The following is a 22,292-nucleotide window of genomic DNA, read 5'->3' as shown; positions in this document are numbered from 1 at the left end:
TGACCCACCTATGTGCCAAGGCGTGCCTTTTAAACCACTGGGAGATTCAACTAGAGTTGAGCTTCTTGCTACTCTAAAAAGTTTATAGCTAACAAGACAGTTGAGCTTTGATAAACTGATTATTGAAGAGAACTCCAAGTTGGTGATATGATGGTTGAAGAACTCGAAGGCACTATTATGGACTTATGGGGATGAGATGAAGGGATTCAAATGGCTCAGCAACAACTTGACACTAAAAATCCAATGGGAAAGAAGATCAACTAATGGAATGGCAGAGACCTTAGCCAAACAGGGGTTTACTAGGGATTAGTTGTTGCTAAGCCATTTGAATCCAAGTGAACCTCGCAACTCTCTTTGAGCTTTGTACTTCTTTTTAATAAAATTTCCTTATTACTTATCAAAAAAAAACAAGGTGGCTAAAAACAAAAATCGAAATATTGTTGAAATTGCTAGTAGTATTTTTCTCCTTTCATGTTCCAACAAAGTATTGGGGAGACATTGTTCCTATTGTGACCTATTTAGGGTTCAAATCTCCTTTTTCCTAATGATGATTTGTTCTTTGTTCCCCTCAAAGTTTTTTGTTGCACTTGCTATGTCCACATTCCTAGCTCTTAGGACATAAGTTTGAACCCAAGGCTAGGAAATGTATCTTTCTTGGGCATGCCCCCAACAAAAGGGCTATTGCTGTTATGGCCCTATTAGTGACACCCATTTTTTCCATAGATGTCACTTTTGCAAAGTTTGTTCCTTTCTGTCATGTTCCTTCGAAAGGGAAGAATCCTATCTTATTTGATATCCCTCTTCCATCTCTTGCCTCTTCTTCCTCTGTTCCTTGTGATATTTCTACTAAATCACCTCATTCTCCTATCACTCAAGTTTCTTCTTCTCCTCCTATAACACTACCATCTTCACCCCCTACCACCTAACGGATGCAAGTATATTCTTCAGCACAAACATGGGCAATTTGTTCCCCCTACATCACAAGAGCCGCCTCCACTTCCAATTACAACAGAGGTAACAAATTTAGCATCTTTTTCCTTGCCCTCCCCTACTTTTCCAAACCATGACCTTCCCATCTCTATAAGGAAAAGTAGATATAAACATACTGTATTTCTAGGCACCTTTATTATAACTTATTATTCCTTTCTGGCCTCTATTTCTTTTCAACCTATTCCAAAAATGTGTAAGCAATACTAAACTTGAATAGAGGGATGCTATGAGAGATAAGATGGAAGCGCTACATAAGAATAATACGTAGGAGATTGTTAATTTGCTTAAAGGGAAGGAGTCATGATTGTAAGTGGATATATACTATCAAATACCATGTTGATGGATCCATTGAAAGGTATAAGGCATGGCTAATAGCTAAAGGATATACATAGGAGTGGGATTAACTATTTAGAGACTTTCGCTCCAACAGCCAAGATGAATTATTTTCATGTTCTATTGTCCTTCACAGCATCCTTTTCATAGCATCTGCAACAAATGATGAGAAAAATATCTTTTGAATCAAGATCTTCATGAAGTAGTATATATATCTCTTCTTTCCGATATGTAGGGAAAGTCTACAAACTAAGGAAATCTCTTTATGGGCTCAAGTAGTCTCCACATGCTTGGTTTGAGAGATTCCACAATGCTCTTGTTGGAATTGGCTGTGTGACAACAAGAAGGTTTGAACTAGAAAAAAGACACAATTTCAAGGGTGTCAATGGAATAGCCGACTCCCACCCCAAAAACTTCTGTTAAATAAAAAGATATATACAATTACAAGAACCCAAAAAATAAGCATGCTTGGTTTGAGAGATTCCACAATGCTCTTGTTGGAGTTGGTTGTGTGACAACAAGAAGGTTTGAACTAGAGAAAAGACAAACAATTTCAAGGGTGTCAATGGAATAGCCAACTCCCACCCCAAAAATTTTTGTTAAACAAAAAGATATATACAATTACAATAGGGACTATATAATAAAACTATACATCCAAGTCTTAGAATCTCCACACTCCCCCTCAAACTAATGCCTAGACATAAGCATTAATTTGCCCATGAAATAAAGATGTTGAGCCCTAGCCATGGCCTTGGTGAAGATATCAGCAATCTGCACGTCCAAGGCAACTTGAGGAAGTGAAATGGATCCAACAGTGAAAAGATCTCGGATGAAATGACAATCCACCTCGACACGTTTAGTCCTCTCATGGAAGACAGGGTTTAAGGCAATCTTGATAGCACTCATATTGTCTGCATAGAGAGGGATAGGAGTGGAAAGTTAAGTACCAAGATCCATAAAGAGAGACTGTAACCAAACAGTCTCATTACAAACAAAAGACATTACCCTATACTCAGTTTCAATGGAAAACTTGGAGACTGTCAACTGCTTATTACACTTTCAGGAGATATGAGAATCACCTAGGAATGGCAATTTTCCCCATCCCCGACTTACCCAACCCGATGGGGCCGGGGATGGGGATTGTTTTGGCAAGGCGGGGTTGGGGACATGGATTAATAGGAATCCTCGGTCGGGGTCAGGGATGGGGATTGAATTTTTTGACTTTTTTTATTTTTTAGCTTTATTTAAAAAAAAAAATTTGTTCGCCTTGCCTCATAAAGGCATGCACCTCGCCTAGCTCCTCAGGCGCAAAATGGCCCTTGCGCCTTTTTCTTTTAAAACACTAGTGTCAGGGCAACCAGCCCAATCAGCATTAGCATATGCTCTCAACTATGGGAAAAGAGGAGAAAAATAGTCCTTGAGAAATCGTTAATCTAACATAACAAATGATGCGATGAACAACAGTCATATGAAGTTGATGGTAAGAAAAAACAAACTAACAGCCTAAACTGCATATGAAATATCAAGACAAGTCCTACTGAGATAGATGAGGGGCCCCACAAGCTGGTGATACAAGGTAACATCTGGAAGAACAAGGGATATTTGTTATGTTAGATTAACGATTTCTCAAAGACTAACATAACAAATGATGCGATGAACAACAGTCATATGAAGTTGATGGTAAGAAAAAACAAACTAACAGCCTAAACTGCATATGAAATATCAAGACAAGTCCTACTGAGATAGATGAGGGGCCCCACAAGTTGGTGATACAAGGTAGCATCTGGAAGAACAAGGGATATCTGTGAGGGATAAAAGAACTTGAATGCCTCAACTCATGGAGAGACCTACTTCCCCCAAATGCAACCTGAGTCAATGGTCCCCATAGTGCTTGTAGAAAAAGAAGGATCTAATTGTAAGTTTTCAAAATGTTCCTCTTAAGTCAATTTTGTCCCATCAGCCTGACCTGACAATAATTCCTTGAAGTTTTTGGAAAAGAAATAGACATTCTTTGATTAACATACAAAAGAAGAGGGTCTCCTAAAGATAGAATATCAAGAAACTACATCTCCCTCCATAAAGAAGAATTCAATAATATTCTTTCATTTGGGGATAAGCCTTTTAGAACCTTGAAGGAGTTGGTAAATATGGCATTCTTTTTCTTGGAAAAGTAGTAGACATTCAGGACAGTTTTGTGCCACCTTGTTTCTGATGTTGCTGGTGGCTCTTTTTCTTCTTGCTGTAGCAGTTGCTTCTTGATCTCTAAGGCTCAGTTTGGAAAGAATACAAATAAAAATATGCACAGTGCAAATGCATACAAAATAATACAAAATACAAGGTTTTGCACTCTACATATTTGTATTTGTACTCCTTCCAAACTGAGACTAAGCTACGCTGTTTACCACTGTGATGGGGGATACTTATTTTGATCATTTCTTTCTGTTAGATTTGCTATCCAATTCCCAGTACTCATTTTACAATTAGAAGGAGCCAGATAATATGGCATTCTTTCCTTTTTTTTCATGTTTATACTGTTTAGACAAATCATTTCCTACTTTTGCTTACACTATTACCAGTGGTATCTAAATGTGTCACTTTTATTTCAAGAAACAAGTAGAAAGCTACCTAGTGCCCCTCTAAAATATGGGAAAAATAAAGAGTTATCTTTAGTGCCCTTGTTTATACTTGAAAAATAAGTAAAGGACTATACTTACATGGAAAGGAAAATACATTACCCTCCACCATAACTCAAATTTATGTTTTTTCCCTATCAATAGTTCCAAGATCTCTTAATTTACATATCAACCTCATTTTAGGCCAAAGCCTAAAATTTGAAGAAGTGAGAGGGATTCAACTGCAAGCAATGAGCTGATTCAGTTGAAGAAACAGGGGAGAAAAAAGAGGAGGTGAAGAAAGAGAGAGGAAGGAGAAGGAGAAGAAGAGGAAATGGAGTTGACATGAGAGGAATGGAAATATTGCATGTGGGGTTTGATGGCAGTTAACAGGTTTTGAAAATTTGAATAATAATTAAGGGCAAAAAAGCCTTTTTGTCTATTTTACAGGCATGGCATTCTAAAAAGAATATTTCATAAACCTCAGGAATACTTTAAGCAGATTTTGAAAACCGAGTAGTTTAAGTAATTACTTATTCAACATCAAATTCAAGGTTAATTAATCAAACCATAACAAAAAGCTAGATGAGAGGCATACATATTTAAGTGAGGCACAAGACAAAAAAAAAAGAACCTTGTCTACAAGCCTAAACATGTCCAAGGAGCGTCTTCTAAAACAATAGGATATACTTGATTGTTCCATGATGTAGTTCAGTCTTCAACAACAATAGAAGATACACAAAAACAATTCATGAAGAGATTTGAGCATCCCAAAGTTACCAAATCATATAAAAGGATGAAGAATCGAGAGTTGCACCAAAGCTGAACCAAGATTTTGAAGCTAACAGTTTCTTTCCAATTGTTTCCTTTTATGCCGAAGTTTCTGTTAGTATTTGCACAATTTAGCAGCTTTCTATGGCATTCAGGAAACTATTAGGAACAACCATTTTGAAGAGTCTTTTGGAGTCATGGTAGTTTCTAAGTTCTGGGTTTCCATTCAGTCAAGGAAAGAGTTTTATAAATATAGGTAATTCTGTTCAAAGAAGGCACTCAATGGATAAATGAATTTTCTTATTAGACATTCTCTCTACTTCTTTATCCTCTTGAAATCACTGTTGGAGAAGCACAATGTTTCTTATCTCTTTGTTATTTTCTAGTGGTTCTCTGCAACTGGAAGAAAACCAGCAACTATTCTCTCAAATTTCTCCTAGATTCAAAGCATACTTCATTGGATTTTGAAGCAAGACTACCCATTGACCTTGCCTTGTATCTACTAGACCCTATGTTAATCTATCATCTCTTCTTCCTTCTAACTCCCAACATCTCTCAAAGCAATCCTCAGATCTAAGACCTCCACCTTCTTTCTTTCTTCTTGGGCATCTTCAAAGTAAGATGTGGATTCCCTTGATCACTCCAGGATTCCACTCTTGTTTCCAGATGAATGATTTAAGCATGTGGATGGGATTTTTTGTTAGTGTTTCCCTTTTCTATTCTTGATTGACTTTAAAAAGAATTCAGGGTAGAATTCAGTGAAACTACCCCATTCTGCATTCTACTTCTTATAGAAACTTACTTTTGTTTTCTGTTTTGAGGTCTTATTATAGAACACCCCCTGATGTACATTAATATATTGTAAAGTATGTGAACACACTTTACCTTTGAAAAAAAAATGCCATATTATCTTTTCATTACTTATGGCGCATGAGCACTACATAATTTTTGTTTTGCAAGTCAAGAATTAATTTTAACTTACTGATCAAAAAAAAAGAATTAATTTTAACTTGAGATTGATAGATGAGACTTGAATCATTAGAACCCAGAATACCTAACCCGGGTAATTACATTTTGATCCTGACATTGATGCTAATGGATGTGAGCATGCCTTGCCACCATAAGTATGGGCATGTATAATGGAGATGCTAGGTTGGAGGCTGATCCTGATTTGGTTATCAACAAAAAACAAAAAAACTACTAGAGTGCAGAATTGGAAAATGTTGGTTCATTAAACAAGAGAAAGTGTTAGTTCCACTCCTCATAAATAAGCATATGATGGAGAGGCTAAAGAACACATGCTTCATGCAAAAAGAAATTTCTTACTTAAGAGATATCAAACAGTTACTATAAGAGAAATATTAGTTAAACTGGAAATTTTCCCAAAAACTGTTCAGGCCATAATCCATACTATACAAAGATCACCGACGTAATATATGACAAACCAATATGTAGGGATCCACTGGCATACAATCAAGACATAAAGTAACAGTAACTCTTAATAAATTTTTTTCATAAAAGAACAAAAGAAAGCAATACAATGAAGAAGATCAAGCAAGCATTTGAAATATATATAAATAAATATATATATATATATATATTATGGAACATTTTAAAGAATGATATTTCTGCAATTCCAAAAAACAAGGAACAACAGATAAAAAAAAGTCAACAGAAAAACCAGATAAAGAAATAATTTAGAAAAGGAAAATAAAGACAACCGCTCATACATAAAAAGAACAGCACCTTGGCCAGTTTGTAAAATTTCCTTAGTTCCTGTCATTAAATGGGCCAGAAATTTGGAACGCTCAGCATCATTTGTGAACAAAGAACGCCTTACAGAAGCAAGTCTCACTAAGCACTCCAAAGCCTGAAATAGGAACAAAGCAGACCAAAAGAAAAGAGATTCAGAAGCTTTTTTTTAGATAAATACAAAGAATCAGAAATATACATGTATTCAGGAATGACAAGTGTATAGAAATTCTGGTTAACAGGAATTTTGTTTTGATCAACAACAATTGAAGTATTGTATTTAAATAAAGTATCAGCAAGAAAAATAGTACAAAACCCCCAAATCAATAAAGAAAGAGAGAACAGATCAAATACAAGCAAAGCAACAAACAAAAGACAATAAAAAACAACTAGAACGAACAACTTCTACTGCAGCTCTAAAGTTCTCCAAAAATCAGCTTCATACTCCCTCTTTTGATTCCTTGAAAATCCGGAAGCAGAAACACCCAATCAAGAAGCTTTCCCCAATAATAGCACACATCTCCTTTGACTTTCATTTTCCATCAAATCTCTTTCTATTCCTCTCTTCATACTTCCCAGCCAACAGCAAATGGTATACACCTCCACAAAATCTTTACTTTCTTGCTGCCCCTGATAGATGGCCATTGATCAAAAATGTCTTTAGGCATATGAGATGACCAAGCCTCTGAATTGAACAGCTGAAAGAAGAAACTTCACATAAAACTTGTGAAATCACATTCAACCAATTAGTGCAAAACACTTTCACCATCTGGTTTGCATAAAACATATCTGTTTGCTAAACAGTAACCTGTTCTCTTCAGCTGCTCCCGGGTTTACAATGCTGTCCAAGAGACAAAAGGCATCAAGAAAAACTGAAACATCATTATTCCATTCCACACACCCACTCCATTGGAAGGAGAAACCCTCATTGAATCCCAACTGAAATCAACCACCCCATACTTACAGACAATGGCTCTCCTCCACAAAGCCTCCTCCTCACCAAATCACCAAACCCATTCCCCATTTACTAATCTCCTGTCCTTTTCTGCTTAATGTTTGGGAGCATTTTTGTTCTCTCTTAAGGCAGCAGTGGTGTAGAGCATATGGGAGGAAAGAAATGGGAGAATCTTCAATGAGAAAAGCAGGTCCACGGAAAAGAAATTTGATACCATAAAAATTAAAGTGGCACATGGCTAAAGACTGGAAATTTTTTCAAATTTTCTTGGTGAATGATATATTAAGATCTTGGGCTAAAGTCGCAGTCTTCCAAAGAAAAGACAGGGTGACCATGGAATGGGAACCTCTAGCAAATAATAAAATAAAACTGAACTTTGATGGGAGTGTTATGGACAATCAGAAGCTGGCAGGCATGGGGTGTGTTCAGAGATTCAGCAAGCAAGGTGGTGGTTTTGTACTCAGGACCTATTGTGGCCAGAGATTCATTGAAAGTTGAACTGATGATCTTGCTGCAAGGACTTAGACTTGCAAAGCAATCTGGCTTTCCACAATTGGAAGTTGAGGAGCATACAAAACTGGTCATCTCTGGGACAAGAAGCAGCTCTCAAGTAGCTTGGATCTATAGGCATGCCTTCAAGGAGATGGAAAGCCTATCAAGGGAGTTAAACATCACAATTAACTGGGTGAGAAGGATTGCAAATTGGATGGCAGACACTCTAGCTAAACAGGGGGTTAATAGGCATCAATTATTTTGGGCAATAATGTGATCCGTATTGTACTTCTGGGTTGTTGGAATTTTCCAACTTGTTTGTATCTTACTTTTTCTTTTGTAGTAAATAAAAAGGAAATTTTATTAATGGAAGAAAGAAGTACATCTCATAGCGATGAGATATCACTAAGAAACAAAGATATAAACCAGAGTGGAGCAAAAACAAAAGATACTCTGAGAAAAAAAGGCAAAAAAAAACACAAAGGAAAACAATTAGGCCAACTACAAAGTGTTCCAAAATCCAGAACCAAGGTCTTCCTTTGTGATTCCTTCGAACTCTGGGAGAATGAGAATCCAGTCCATAATTCTTTTGCCGCATTGAAGTGTGATATGCTCCCTTGATTGAGCCTTCTCATCAAATATTCTTCTATTTCTTTCTTTCCATAGTTCCCAGCAAACTACAAAAGGAATGCAGTTTCAGGCGATCTTTGCCTTGACATTTCCTATCATCTTTGGCCATTTGGAGACCAACCACCAGCCTTGAAGAGCCTAAAGAAGAAACCCCAAATGAACTTGGAGAAAAGGCACTCAACAAGCAAATGAAGGACATTCTCCTCAGCATTCTCACAAGCATAGCATCTGCTAGCTAAGTGAAAGCCTCTATATTGAAGATGGTTTAATGTCAAAATGTGTTATCCAATGCCACTAGCCAAGCAAAAGCTTCCACCTTGGGGGGACAGGGTTTCCCCAAATGCCTTTCGAATCTGAATTTTTTCCATTTGACCTTGACAAAGACTTGTAGAAAGATTTGACTGAAAATAGGCCATTTCTAGATTCTTTCAACCATCTTGAATCTTTCCTTTCCACCTAACGTTCAGCTAACTGTAGCTTTGCCAAAAGATCCACACACTCTTGAATTTCCCAACCAAAGAGAAATCTCCTAAATTTAGGACATCATACTGCTCTACCTTGATTGATCTCAAAATTCTGCAATGGAGCTATTCTTCATACCCAACCTATACAGGTGAGGGCAAAAATCACACAGCTTTCCAACAATTTTAATTACATGTTTCATAAAATTCTCTTCGCTTATCAAAAAAAAAAAAAGCACCAAAAAAGAAATAAATAGGTAGATACGAAAGGTAGATTTTATTGGGGTAGTTTTTTTTTTTCTTTTTTGATAAGTATTATCAGGGTAGTTCTTCCTCCCAAGGAAATGTAATTTCTATTCCAAGTAGAAAATTTCTTAGCAAATCCTTTTATGATCAGATTCCAGAAGTTACAAGATCTAGGATTGCCTCCAAAATGTAGACCTAGTCAGCTCAAGGATCACCCAGAGATGAAACAACCAATTATGCCTACATAGTTCTCAACCAGAAAAGTAATTCTCATCATCCCCAAAAATTGCAATAAAAATCAGAACCAATAGTAAATTTAGCAGTGGACAATGGTTTTCATAGGTCCTTGTGTTGACCTGTCACAAAGCTAGTCAGTCTAGCTAATACTTGGTAGCTGGTACAGAACTCATGACCATTCAGGATGAATCTAACACCATTATTTGATCAATATAAACCTAACACCATTTGATAAAAACAAATTCTGGGTCAGCATAAATACTTTCCTCACTGTATGTGAAAGAATTTTCAAAACAGATTTAAAGAATTACAACAATTACTTGGAGGCTGAACCATTTGAGGTACCACAATTAAAGAACTCATGCTTGTAAAAATAGCACCATCCTGATCACAGGCACATTAGCCACCGTGGTAAAAGGTAATGATAACTGCATTTTTATCATCACATTGCAGGTGAATAAATATCAGATTGACAAAACATGGTCAGATATGCAAACAAAATCTTATGCCAACAACCAGGCAGCAGAAAGGTTTTATTGTGAGACATTGATTATCGCTTCAGTGCGGTTACCATATACCAGCTTATCTTCCTTTGATGTGTTTTAATATATGCTAACCAAGAATAGCTTTACACTCTAACTCTTGATTTGCCACTACCACTTCCCTCAGTGAAGTGGTAACTGGATTCTCACTGACCTGATTTAGAAGGAATGTAGGGATATGAATCCCAATTTTTCTATCTTCCATTAAACAAAACTTAGTCCACACTAACAGGAACATTTGAGTTTAATGATCTGCCTTATCTAACATATTCAGTAGAAATATGTATTAATATTAGGAATAAACATGAATACACAATCTGAACTACAAAGGCCTTGTAGACATAATAAAGAACACAAGCATTTTGTAGCAATCAAAAGTACAAGACTAAAGTATATTTGGAGCATAAAATAAATACTAACCTCTTTTGAGAGTGGGGGCTTAGTGATTGCATAGTAATCAAAAAATATCTGCAAAGTTGAAGGATCCTCTAGGACTGACCTCCAAGAAGATGGAATCTGTGATATAACCATAAGGAGAAAGATTTAGAGTGCAACACACTAAACATATCTTATGGTGAATCATGTAATCATCAAAAGATTGCACAATGAAAGATAACTATTATTAAATCTTAGTATCTACCTGAACACTACCAAACTCTTCAGAACTTTCATCCAAAGACGTCCCCACAAAATCAAAAGATAAACACTTCAGCGAAAGAGAAAGGGCCAGTTCTTGTAACCGGTTTGCAACTGCATAAAACAAGAATAAAACCAGAAAAGCAAACAATTAAATCAAACCAAGATGAAAGTTAGAAAATTAAACACAGAAAAGGCATGACTTCCTACAATGAAATATGTTTTAACATATTACCTTCATTTTTAAGTTGGCACAATGATGTCAGAGATATCTGGAAAATTTGGAAAAGACACTGATCCCTGAAAGAGCAGGCCACCCTTCGATGATGTGTTGCAGGCAGTCCTGGATTAGGCTGATAAAAATTTGGAAACAAAGTCTATATCATAGGATTTTAGTAGCAAAAGTTTAATGGGATAGACATTAAAAAGAAATAGATAACAATGACTGCAGGACAAAACTAAACTAACAGAAAAACAATTATTAGCAATCACCATTAATTAGGCTAATTTAAATCCCACAGAAAACCAATTATTAGCAACCACCAAACATATAGCATCTACATAAAATGTTTTTACTTCAGAAATCACCGAAGTATTTTTCCCTAATTAAACCCCGAGTTATTTTATAAGCATCAGAAATAAATTTCATTAATGGAGAGAAAACCACCCAGCTTGAAACATAGCAGGTGGGCCAAGTACAACAGATCCTCTAGATAAAATCACAGAAAAGAAAAAAGATAGGAAATAGCTTACGAGTTACAGCCCGGACCTGGGCAACCAAAACCAAACAATCCTTTCCTACCCTCAATCATGCCAAAGAATTGGCTAACATATTTACACTCCTGGCTATCCAAATGAATGAGATATTCAATCTGGTACCCAAGGAAAGAGCCAATCTCACCAGCATTCTAAATTGCCAAGGAACTTGATTAGACCCTGAGATGATACCCAAGTGTTTCAACTTTTAAAGATAATATCTCAAGAGAGTGAATGCGTACTCATCATCTTAGGCCACACCAAATGTATTGCCAAAAACAGATCCTACTTATTTTTAATTTCATCCCCTCATGAAGCTCGAGTGTACCTTCCCTACACCTTTCAGATGGAACAGCCAAAGGCAGAAGAAGATCTTCCCAGGTCCCAACCATCATTGCTGAGACCAAATTTCTCCACTATAACTTCTGCCAAACATTTTGAGGTTGCAACATTACTTGGTGCCTCGGTGGGGCTGAACAAGAGGCATAAAGAGCTTTGGGGTATGATTCCCCTAGTAATCAGCTGGATTATTTGAAAGGGAAGGAACCATAGGGTGTTTGAGTCAAAGAGAAGCCCTGATGATGAGATGTTGCGTTGGGCTACAGCAACTATATACTCTTGGCTGGCAGTCCGTGAACAGTTCAGAGGTTTACCACATCATCGGTTTTTTTAACCTAGTATTTTATTTTCCTAAAATGTAAAGCTTTCACTGGTGTATTTCCCTTTGGGAGAGTCAACAGGGACACATTGGATTACCGTGTAATAAAGCTTAATTACAAAGATCCATAATTTATCACATGCGATGGCATTATACATCACGGAGAATAAAAACTGAACAGTTCAGAGGTTTACCACATCATCAGTTTTTTGAACCTAGTATTTTATTTTCCTAAAATGTAAAGCTTTCACTGGAGTATTTCCCTTTGGGAGAGGTCTTTTTGGGTTTTGTTTTAGGGGCCTGGTGTTATTTGGCTGATATGATATTCAAGTGTTACAACTATTGAAGATAAGCAATGCCTCAACAGGGACACATTCGATTACCGTGTAATAAAGCTTAATTACAAAGATCCATAATTTATCACATGCGATGGCATTATACATCACGGAGAATAAAAACTGAACAGTTCAGAGGTTTACCACATCATCAGTTTTTTTAACCTAGTATTTTATTTTCCTAAAATGTAAAGCTTTCACTGGAGTACCCTTTGGGAGAGGTCTTTTTGGGTTTTGTTTTATGGGCCTGGTGTTATTTGGCTGATATGATATTCAAGTGTTACAACTATTGAAGATAAGCAATGCCTCAACAGGGACACATTGGATTACCGTGTAATAAAGCTTAATTACAAAGATCCATAATTTATCACATGCGATGGCATTATACATCACGGAGAATAAAAACTGAAAGATGGACAACCTGCTGCAACATTGTAAGCTAAGGAGACCACATTTCCTTACACAACCATTTCCTTATACATCACAGAGAAGATGTACTCTCTCACAGTGAATATCAGCCATTTCCATACACAATTTCCTGATTTTCTGACAATTCAAAATGCACTCATTTAGGGCATGTTTAATAACACTGAATGGACCTCAAATTCAGAGGTCAGGCCCATTTGGTCTACCAACCAAACATTGGATGTCTCTCCTTCACCAAATTTGCTCAAACCTTTTAGTAAAAACTATTTGGAAAACTTTACCATGAAGAAACAACCAATCCCTAATGGCTTACCCAGCCTAAAGAAAATCCCCACCCATTTGAAACCCTACCTTTCCTTTTCTCTGCCGTTCCATTGTAGTCTCCAGTGAATTCCAACCTCCAAATGGTGTTAGGCATGTTATTCATTCCTTTTTTACTCTCCCAATCTGTCTCTAGTTTCTTCTCTTTCTGATTCATTTTTTTTCACATTTCTTCTCTCCAGTTTCCTGCTTTCTATTGATCTACAGCTTCTCAATGAACACTGCTTTGCAAGGTGCATCCCTTAGATCCTTCTCTTCTCTCTCCATTATATACAAGCCCCTTTGCAGTTTACTTATGCTCAATGACCTTCATTTTGGTACTATTTCTATGATTGTCACAAGCATCCCTGAGGTAGGTGCAAGGTGCAGCCTCACTTTTAATACAGGCTACAATCAGCTAAAGAGAGGAAAGCACAGAATCGAGCAATTACAAAGCAGCCCAATACAAGCTGTTTTTTTTTTTGATCAATAACACCTTCATTAAATCATCAATAGAAGATTTACAAGAGGAAGACAAACACACTTATCTTCCAAGAGCAACAAAGGACCTCAAGAAAAGGAAAAAGAAAAGGGAAAAACACTAAAGTTACAGCTTAGCCCAAAACAGTGAATCCCTTTCTGCCCCTTGTTTAGCTAAATCATCAGCTAGGGAATTAGCTGATCTTTTAACCCAGCATATCTTAACTTCCATCTCCCGCACCAGACACTTAAATTTCCTCCTCTCAATGCTGTACTTCCATAAGCCATTGTTATCTTTATTCAGCCACCCTATCACCACCTCTGAATCCCCTTCAATTATGAGTTTCCTGATGTTCAACTTCTTAGCTTTCTGGATTCCTTCCATAACTGCAAAGATCTCAGCTCTAAGGGAGTCACCCACTCCAATTGGGCCTGAGAACATGGCAGAAATGACCCCATTCTCATCCCTAAAAACACCCCCAATCCCCAGCCCAATACAAGTTATCCCCAATAACCCCTTGTTTTGCAAGAGAATCAGCCAATTTGTTTGCCAACCTATGTACCCATTGGCATCTCAAATTCATGTTTCTTATTAGCCAATTGACTTTCTTTAAAAATTCTCTGAAACACCAAATAACCGAGTCCAGAAACATCAACCACCCCACAACCACCTCAGAGTCACCATCATCATCATCAGCCATACCTTCAATTAATTAAATTTTCCACACCAAGTTAACTTGCTAGCTAAACCTCTTGTATAGCTGCTAGTAATTCTCCACTTCTACCGTGATTACTGTTTTTGAGAAAATTTAACCAGGATTCATTAAAGGAAGAAGAGGTACATGAGAAGATGTACAAAAGCAGGGGAAGAACCCCTACAAATTACAAAGGAGGAAGCTTGTCGCTATACAAATGCTCCAAATACACACCACATTTGGCTAAGCCATCTGCTGTATGATTGTGTTCCCTAGGAATCCAAACTATATTTACATTTAAACAGTCCAAAAAGTCCCTAGCCAGCTAGCCTCTGCCAAATAATGACTCAATCTCCAAGGTCCCCCCTCTTTGTCTCTTAACCATTTTATAGTATTTGCTGAATCACCTACAATGATTAAATTCTGGATTCCCAAATTTATTATTATTCTGATTCCTGTGAGAGCAGCCATCACTTCAGCCTTTGTGGAATCAGCCAAACCAATTGAACCACTGAAAGTCCAACAAATGCTGCCCCTTTCATCCCTTACTGTGCCTCCAATACCAGCTAAGCCAAGGTTACCTAAGGCACTTCCATCAAAGTTTAAGGTCATCACTCCTTCACTGATGGGGTCAAGATGTCTCAAGGATGTTTGATGGAGGTGAGGGAGAAACAAAAAGGGGTAAGCATCTCTATTGAGATCATTGACTAAGAGTCCTTTGAACAGATCTGAGTTCACCGTCCAGAGGTTGCAAAGGTAATTAATGTCTGAAATTAACTCCTCCAGGGGCCTGAATTTGTTGTCAAATGGGCGTTTGTTTCTTTCATCCCAAACTCCCCACAACACTGCATGTAGCACTGATTGCCAATAAACTTTACCCCTTTTACTTAAACTTGTTCCTTGCCATTGATGGAGGAAGTCCATAATGTACTCTGGTATAACCCAGCTGAAACCTTTCATTTTTAAGAAATGGAACCAAATCTTTTGGGTGAACTTGCAGTGAAGAAAAATGTGATCTGCTGGTTCACCTTCACTGAAGCATAAAATGCAAACATGAGGAGTGATAGACAGTCTTCCCAAAAACTTTTTCTGCAAGAGATCACAAGTATTTAATTTCTGGAGACAAGCTTCCCACACAAAGAAACAAACTCTTAAAGGGATGTGGCTACACCAGATCTTCTTAAAAGGAAAGAAGGAATGTTGTTCATCAGCAATCAAAACCTTGAACATAGACTTAGAAGACAATTCGCCAGTAGGGTGCAGGGTCCAGATTGAGGTGTCTGAATAGGAGGGGGAGATGTTTGATTCTTTAAGGGTCTGAATTAAGTCTATTAATTCAGAAATCTCCGAATCCCTTAGGGGTCTTCTGAGTCAAAGGTTTAGGGTGTTCTCAACAATTTTGTCTAGAAGGCAGAAAGAAATAGTGGCTTCTTGGTCAAGGGTAAGGTTAAAAAGTCTAGGGAAAGAGGCTACAAGGGTAGTTTCCCCCCACCAAAGGTCTTTCCAAAAAATTTTTTAGAGCCATTTCCCACTTTATATCAACACATATGAGACTCGTGTTAGTTTAGAATCTTCACAGCCGTTGGATAGACCTAGGGAGATTTATCCTGCCAAGGCTGACACTGATGGGCCTTCCGGAATAGGAGTGATAAGAGATGAAAAAGGGAATCTGTTAACTATGTATTCTAGTCCAATTGGGGTCGGAGATTCCTTAAGGGCTGAGATTCTAGGAGCTCTTGAAGGGATTCAAAGGGCCAAGGACATGCATATTAAAAAACTAATCATAGAAGGTGATTCTGAAATTGTGGTGAATTGGCTAAAAGAGGATAGCTCTAAGCTCTGACTTTACAACAATGAAAAGAGGAAATTTAAGTGGCTGACTAAGGACATCGAAGTTCGTTGCACATGGATAAAAAGAAGTGCAAATTCATTGGCAGATAGATTAACTAGGCAAGGGGTGAACAGAAACTCTCTCTTTTGGGCTGTTTTGTAAGTGTTTCATGGTTTGGGTGTACATTGGTATATCAAGGAGTTAAGATTCTTTAGCTCCTCTTCTATGTAACTTCCTAATTTCTCAATTATTAATAAAATTCACTGTTATTGATCAAAAAAAAGATAGGCCAGTGATCTGAAGTACACCTTGGGTGAAGTTCTTGGCAAAGGTTGGGGAATCTCTCCAGCCAGTCCTGAGAAAGCAGAAACCTATCAAGTCTGCAACTTATGACATTTTCTTGCATATTTGACCAGGTGAAGAATCCATTAGTAAGGGGAAGGTCACACAAGTTGTGTCTAGAAACAAAATTAGAGAAGTTCCTCATACTTCTGGTTGGGTCTCTACCACTAGAGTGTTCCAGACTGAATCTGGTGACGTTGAAGTCTCCAGCTAAACACCACGGGATATCCTCCTCCCCATGCAGGGAATCCAATTCACCCCAAATTCTCTCTCTATCAGAAGGAGAGTTGGGGCCATACACTCCGGTAAGAATACAGCTGGACCCATCTTTAATATTTGTGAACAAAACCGAGACTAAGAATTCACCTTTGCCAATCTCCAAACCTGAAATTTCGTCTTCCTTCCATGCTAGGATGAATCCACCAGCGGATCCCACCGCTGGAACAGCAGTCCATTTCCTACCCCTTATTCCCCAAATGGCTTTCATAAGTTTTCTGTCAATAACTTCCTTTTTTGATTCCTGAAGAATAATTATGTCTAGGTTTTCTCTTTTCAATGTTTCTTTCACTAAGCTTCTTTTAAGCTGACCTCCCAAACCCCTGACATTCTAGCTTAACACCTTCATTGAGCTCTAACAGAAATCCCCTTGTTCGTCCTACTTCCATCTGAGGTGCAATCCATTAATCCCCACTGAAGCCTTTTTAATTCTTTTTTGGGACCTTTTTTTTCTACTTTTCTCCTGAATATTTCCGGATTTGATCTTCTCTTTCTCACAAGTTCGCTGTTTTTCATCTTCTTCATCTCTTCTTTCAATTCCTAAAGCTCCAGCTATGTTAACATTTCCCATATTCTCCACCACCTTCCTACCAATGCTTGATGGAGCAGCTGTCTGAGCTGGAACTTTCAGCTTTGGATGGGATGACAATTCATTTGAACCTGAAAAAAGAAATGGAGATGAAAGACAATGAGAGACAGAAGAGATAACAGGAGCTTTCAATTCCCAAAGCTCTGCAATCACATCTAGAGGAAGCTCAAATCTGCTTCTGGTCGTTTTCTACTTTTCTCTCACTATCTGATCGGTTTCTCTCAAGAAACTAGATCTGTAATGGCTTAATTTCTTTTCCTATTTTGTTTTCCTGGTTGTGGACACCATTGGTGACTGGTGTGTCATGTAGTAGTTTGAGCCCTCTATTGTAGTGTTACAAAGAGGGATAAAAGTGTTGTATAGGTGAATCAGTGTTGATGGCATGCTAGTAGGTGATGACAGCTGGTTGTGGGTTATGAAGCGTATAGCTTAGAAGTAGGTTATTGCAGATAGGAAGCAATACAGTTTTCAGATTTTCTGTTGATTGTTTGGTGCATCTGATACATACCAGGTTAAATTTTGAAGTTGATTACTATTTTGTAGACTCATTTCCATCTGTATTGTTTACTACTTCAATTGAAGGGAGCCGGTTACAAGCACAACTTGCATGGAAGCCTCCAGAAGTGACAGTAATGAATAAACACCCAGAGTTTCATGCCAGTACATCATTATCATCATCATCTAAACCTTATCCCTTTCAGTCACTCCAAAAGTATTCTCAAACTTATCAAGTCAAGAGGGAAATGAAGGAACCAGAAAGTGCTGATTTCCCCACAAAGGTATCCTTTATAAAATGAAATGGTGGGAAAATTACACTTCTGCCCCATATAGCAGTACATATAAGAGTGTCTCTAAAGAGCCATAGTATATAAATCAAAAATGAGAAAAACTATTATAAACATTGCAATATTAATCCCTTAAACTGATGTGGATAAACCTGCATCAATTTCACAACTAGAAACTGGTGTAGAAACGGGGAGGAATCCTTTGAAGGTGTACATACACTCCCCCTTAAACTGATGTGGAGAAACTAGCATCAGTTTCTCAAATAGAAACTGATGTATAAATCTTGTTTACTTCTACTTTCTTCAGATGACCGAAGAAACGGGGAAGAATTCTTTGAAAGGTGTACAAGAGTTGCAGTAATAATTTCAAGTAAGCAAATCAGCATCAGTTTCTCAACTAGAAACTGATGTACAAGGTTTGTTTGCTTCTACTTTCCTCAGCTGGCCGAAGAAACAGGGAACAATCCTTTTGAAGGTGCACAAGAGCTGCCGTTTGCTGGACAATTTGGGGAAAAAGAAATTTGAATCTTTTCAGAGGAAAGAAGCAGAGAAGCCTTACCTGAAATTATTACTGTCAGAGTGATACGTTGGATGAAATCCATGCTCCTGTTTGAGGATTTAAATGCTAATGACCTGTGTAGGAAGTGGAAGGAGAAGGAGGTGAAAAACTCAGCTACTCATGCTGCTGTTATAAGGTGGTCTTGATAGCCACCGGTTGATGGCTTCATTAAGCTGAATTTTGATGGCAGTAGTGAAGCAAATTCCGGTCCTTCAGGCATTGGAGGGGTTTTCAAGAATGATGAAGGAAGAATTCTAGACTTTTTTTAAGGTCCAATTGGTGTTGGTGGTTCTTTGAGGGATGAAATTTTGGCCGTAATGGAAGGTCTTATAAGGGCCAAGGAGCTGAATGTTCAGAAATTGATTATCGAAGAAGATTCAAAGCTAGTGATAAGCTGGCTGCAAAAGGAGGATGTGGGTTGGTGGAATTATATTAATAAAAAAAAGGAAATTCAACTGGACGACACTTGGTATGGAAGTTAGATTCCAATGGGTGAAAAGAGACGCCAACTCTTTAATTGATGCTTTGGCCAAACAAGGGGTGGGACGAGATCATTTGCATTGTATCTTCTTTCTATTAATCTTTCATGAAGTAATTCAGTTATTAATCAAAAAAAAATAGAAACTGGTGTACTGCACGTATCATGGCCTTGATGAAAATATATATACGTTGTAATTGAGATGACACATGAGAAAGAAATATAAGGGCCAGCAAGGAAGAGGTCTCAAATAAAATGATAAACAACTTCAATATGCTTGGTCATCTCATGGAACACCGGATTAGAAGCAATCTTTAAGCATTGGTGTTGTCAGCATTAAATGGAATGGGAGAAGATAAAAGAGATACCAAAGTCATAGAGAAAGAGACAGGAGCCAAACAATTTCACTACAAAGGATGGCATAGCCCTATACTCTGCTTAAGTAGAAAATATTGAGACTCTTCGTTGTTCCTTGCATTTCCAAGAGATAGAGAATCAGTTCGAAACACAAACCAACCCAGTAGTAGAACGGCATGAATTGGGGACAGCTTGCCCAATCAGCATCAGCATATGCTTTGAGCTAAATTAGGGAGGATGATGAAAAGAAGAGGTCACTATCCAAAGTACAGCATGCATACCAAATAATCATTTGCACTACAGACATATGAGGCTGATGAGGAGAGGTAACAAATTAACTGACTATTTGAACAGCACAGAATATGTTAGGTCTAGTCATGGTCAAGTAAATGATAACCCCACAAGTTGTCTATGTAATGTAGCACCAAGAAGAGGCTGCCTAGTGCCTTTAGAAAGTTTGACATTTAACTCAAAAAGAGTACCACACCTCTTTATCATCAATGAGATGAACAAGGCAAACCAAGTCAGTGGCATACTTCTGTTGGCTAATAAAATATCCACAAGTGCTCCGATGGACTTCCAAGCCTAGGAAATAGGTAAAGACACCCAAATCTTTCACTTTGAAAGAACTGAGCAAAAGACTTAAGATCAGTAATCCCAAAAGCATAATCTCTTGTCACCAATTTATCATCTACATATAATAGAAATATTGTGATGCCAAAGAATGATTAGTAGTGCATTGATGAAATCCAACAAGAAGTGATCACCTCTCAAACCATGCACAAGGTGCTTTGCTTGAGACCATATAAGGACTTCCTTGACCGAAAAACCAAGGAGGGATTATTACAATATCCAGGAGGAGGCCTCCTGTAGATTGTATCTTTCAATACCTCTAAAAATTAGCACTTTTTGTTGGAAGGTTTTCAACACCAAAATCAACACTTGTGATGTCATTCAAAGAAAAAGGACCAGCAATATGTATCACCTAATATTTAGTTTTCTAAATACTCTTAAGCATTTGGATCACGTTCTTTTCTTTGTTTGGATGCAAATGGGCATAGCCATGTGACATTAGAATCTTATTCAAGACCTCATTTCTCCCACAAGGGAAAAAATGAAAGAGGGGTAAAATCATGTGGAGGTGAAACAGGTAGGAAGGAATGCTAGAATATTCAAAGAGCAGATGAAGAATAGAGAGACTATTATTGAAAATGTATCAACCGAGGTGGTATATTGGGTAGAAACCTTGTTGATAGTCAAAAGACGCCTCCAATGATAATATCATTAGGAATTGGCAGGCATTGGCTAACTCGTCAACAAGGAACCTCATAGCAGCATCTTGGTTCCTCCTTCCCCCAAGTCCATCAAGTTCAACTTTGATGCATGCAGCTTAGGAAATCCAAGACCGTTTTGAACCGTAGGAGTGACCTAGAAGATAAGGGATTGATCTATTTTAAGGTCCCATCAGTTTTATGGATTCAACTCATGCAGAATTTCTGGCTGTTAGAAAGGCCTTGGAAATGGCTATGTTGCTGCTCATCAAAATCCTGGAAGTGGAGGGAAGCTCAAAGGTGACAGTAAGATGGCTTACAAGATGGGGAACCGCTTCATGGAAGTATAGACATGCTATCAAAGAGATAAAGCAACTAACTAGTTTGATATATATGAGGTACAAATTGACTCTGAGATCAGCCAATTTATTCGATGTTGGACTGACAAAACAAGCTGCAATTTGGGACCATCTGTATTGGGGTATTAACAAATCAAGGAGGGGAGGCATAAAAGTGTATAGTATAAAGGGAAGGGGTTAAGATAGACTAGCAAAGGAGTTCCTGGCACATTACAATATATACCATTTTTTATTCTTTTTTTTCATAATTAACAAAATCTTGCACCAATGAAAAAGAATAGAAACCTTTTTTTTTTCCTAAATGAGTGGTATGTAATTAAGCATTGCAATAGAAACCTTATACTTATTGTCACAAACATTGCAATACATGGTGAAGCAAATGCATCGGAAGCATTTGAGCACAATGTCAGCTAAATATCAAGTGATTAAAAACCAAGGTTACCTTCTCAAAATCCATGATTGTTAAGGCAGTTCTGCTTATAACTTACGATTAAGTAGATTTTATAATCCTTTCCTTGTTATGCAGTAAAAATGGGGTCAGGCTAGGACAAAACTAACCTGATTCATTTCAGACACAAGCTGGTTCAGTATCTTCAAGCCAATGGCATAGTGACCTGATGTTGCCTGATCCAAGCAAAACAAAATTGTAAGAAGATTACATTTGCAATCTTGCTTGACAAAACGCCATAACTATAATGAATAAAACAATCGCAAAAATACCTGAAGAAACCAATAAGAAAGAAAATTGTAACAGAGAGCTTAAAAAGTTATGTCACAGAAGTATAACAGACCACAATGGATCAAACAAGAAAATTTAAGGGTTTCGCCAATGAACTAAATGAAATTAGTTTTCAGAGTAGAAAGGACATTGTGCCATTGTTGTCTGTAATTAAGAGTTCCAAAAATCTGTCCTACAGGGAGTTCATGAAGGTTCAAGGGCTGAAATAATAGCAGAATATGTCCGTAATAAATCAGTCACTTAAAGATGGCATATATAAAACGGCTAGTCTATAGGATAGAACTAAAGGGGTAGTAATTTTTGAAATCCAGTAGTTGAGAGGTTCACTAAGACATTGGCTTCTTGGAAGAAAAGTTATTTGTCTTCGGGGGGTGGGGAATCACTATAGCCAAATTGCTG

The 22,292-nt window shown here is 37.6% G+C and overlaps 1 protein-coding gene across 6 annotated transcripts in view; it reads right to left on the bottom strand.

Annotated features, from left to right (window-relative positions):
• The window catches only part of LOC104593606 (ARM repeat superfamily protein), a 108,423-nt gene that overhangs the window by 64,165 nt on the left and 21,966 nt on the right, over positions 1 to 22,292 (bottom strand). For all 6 annotated transcript variants that reach the window (XM_010253540.3, XM_010253542.3, XM_088891240.1 and 3 more), the window contains exons 4-8: positions 21,713 to 21,778; positions 10,893 to 11,010; positions 10,662 to 10,771; positions 10,442 to 10,537; positions 6,453 to 6,576 (exon numbers count right to left, since the gene is read on the bottom strand). In XM_010253540.3, the coding sequence (XP_010251842.1) occupies positions 6,453 to 6,576; positions 10,442 to 10,537; positions 10,662 to 10,771; positions 10,893 to 11,010; positions 21,713 to 21,778 (514 nt within the window). The remainder of the gene's footprint in view (positions 1 to 6,452; positions 6,577 to 10,441; positions 10,538 to 10,661; positions 10,772 to 10,892; positions 11,011 to 21,712; positions 21,779 to 22,292) is intronic.

Source organism: Nelumbo nucifera, chromosome 7 (assembly GCF_055504915.1).
Source record: "Nelumbo nucifera cultivar China Antique chromosome 7, China Antique-T2T, whole genome shotgun sequence".
Classification (NCBI taxonomy): Eukaryota; Viridiplantae; Streptophyta; class Magnoliopsida; order Proteales; family Nelumbonaceae; genus Nelumbo; species Nelumbo nucifera.
Note: the sequence above shows the minus strand (reverse complement) of the source record. Positions and strands in the feature narration are given on the sequence as shown.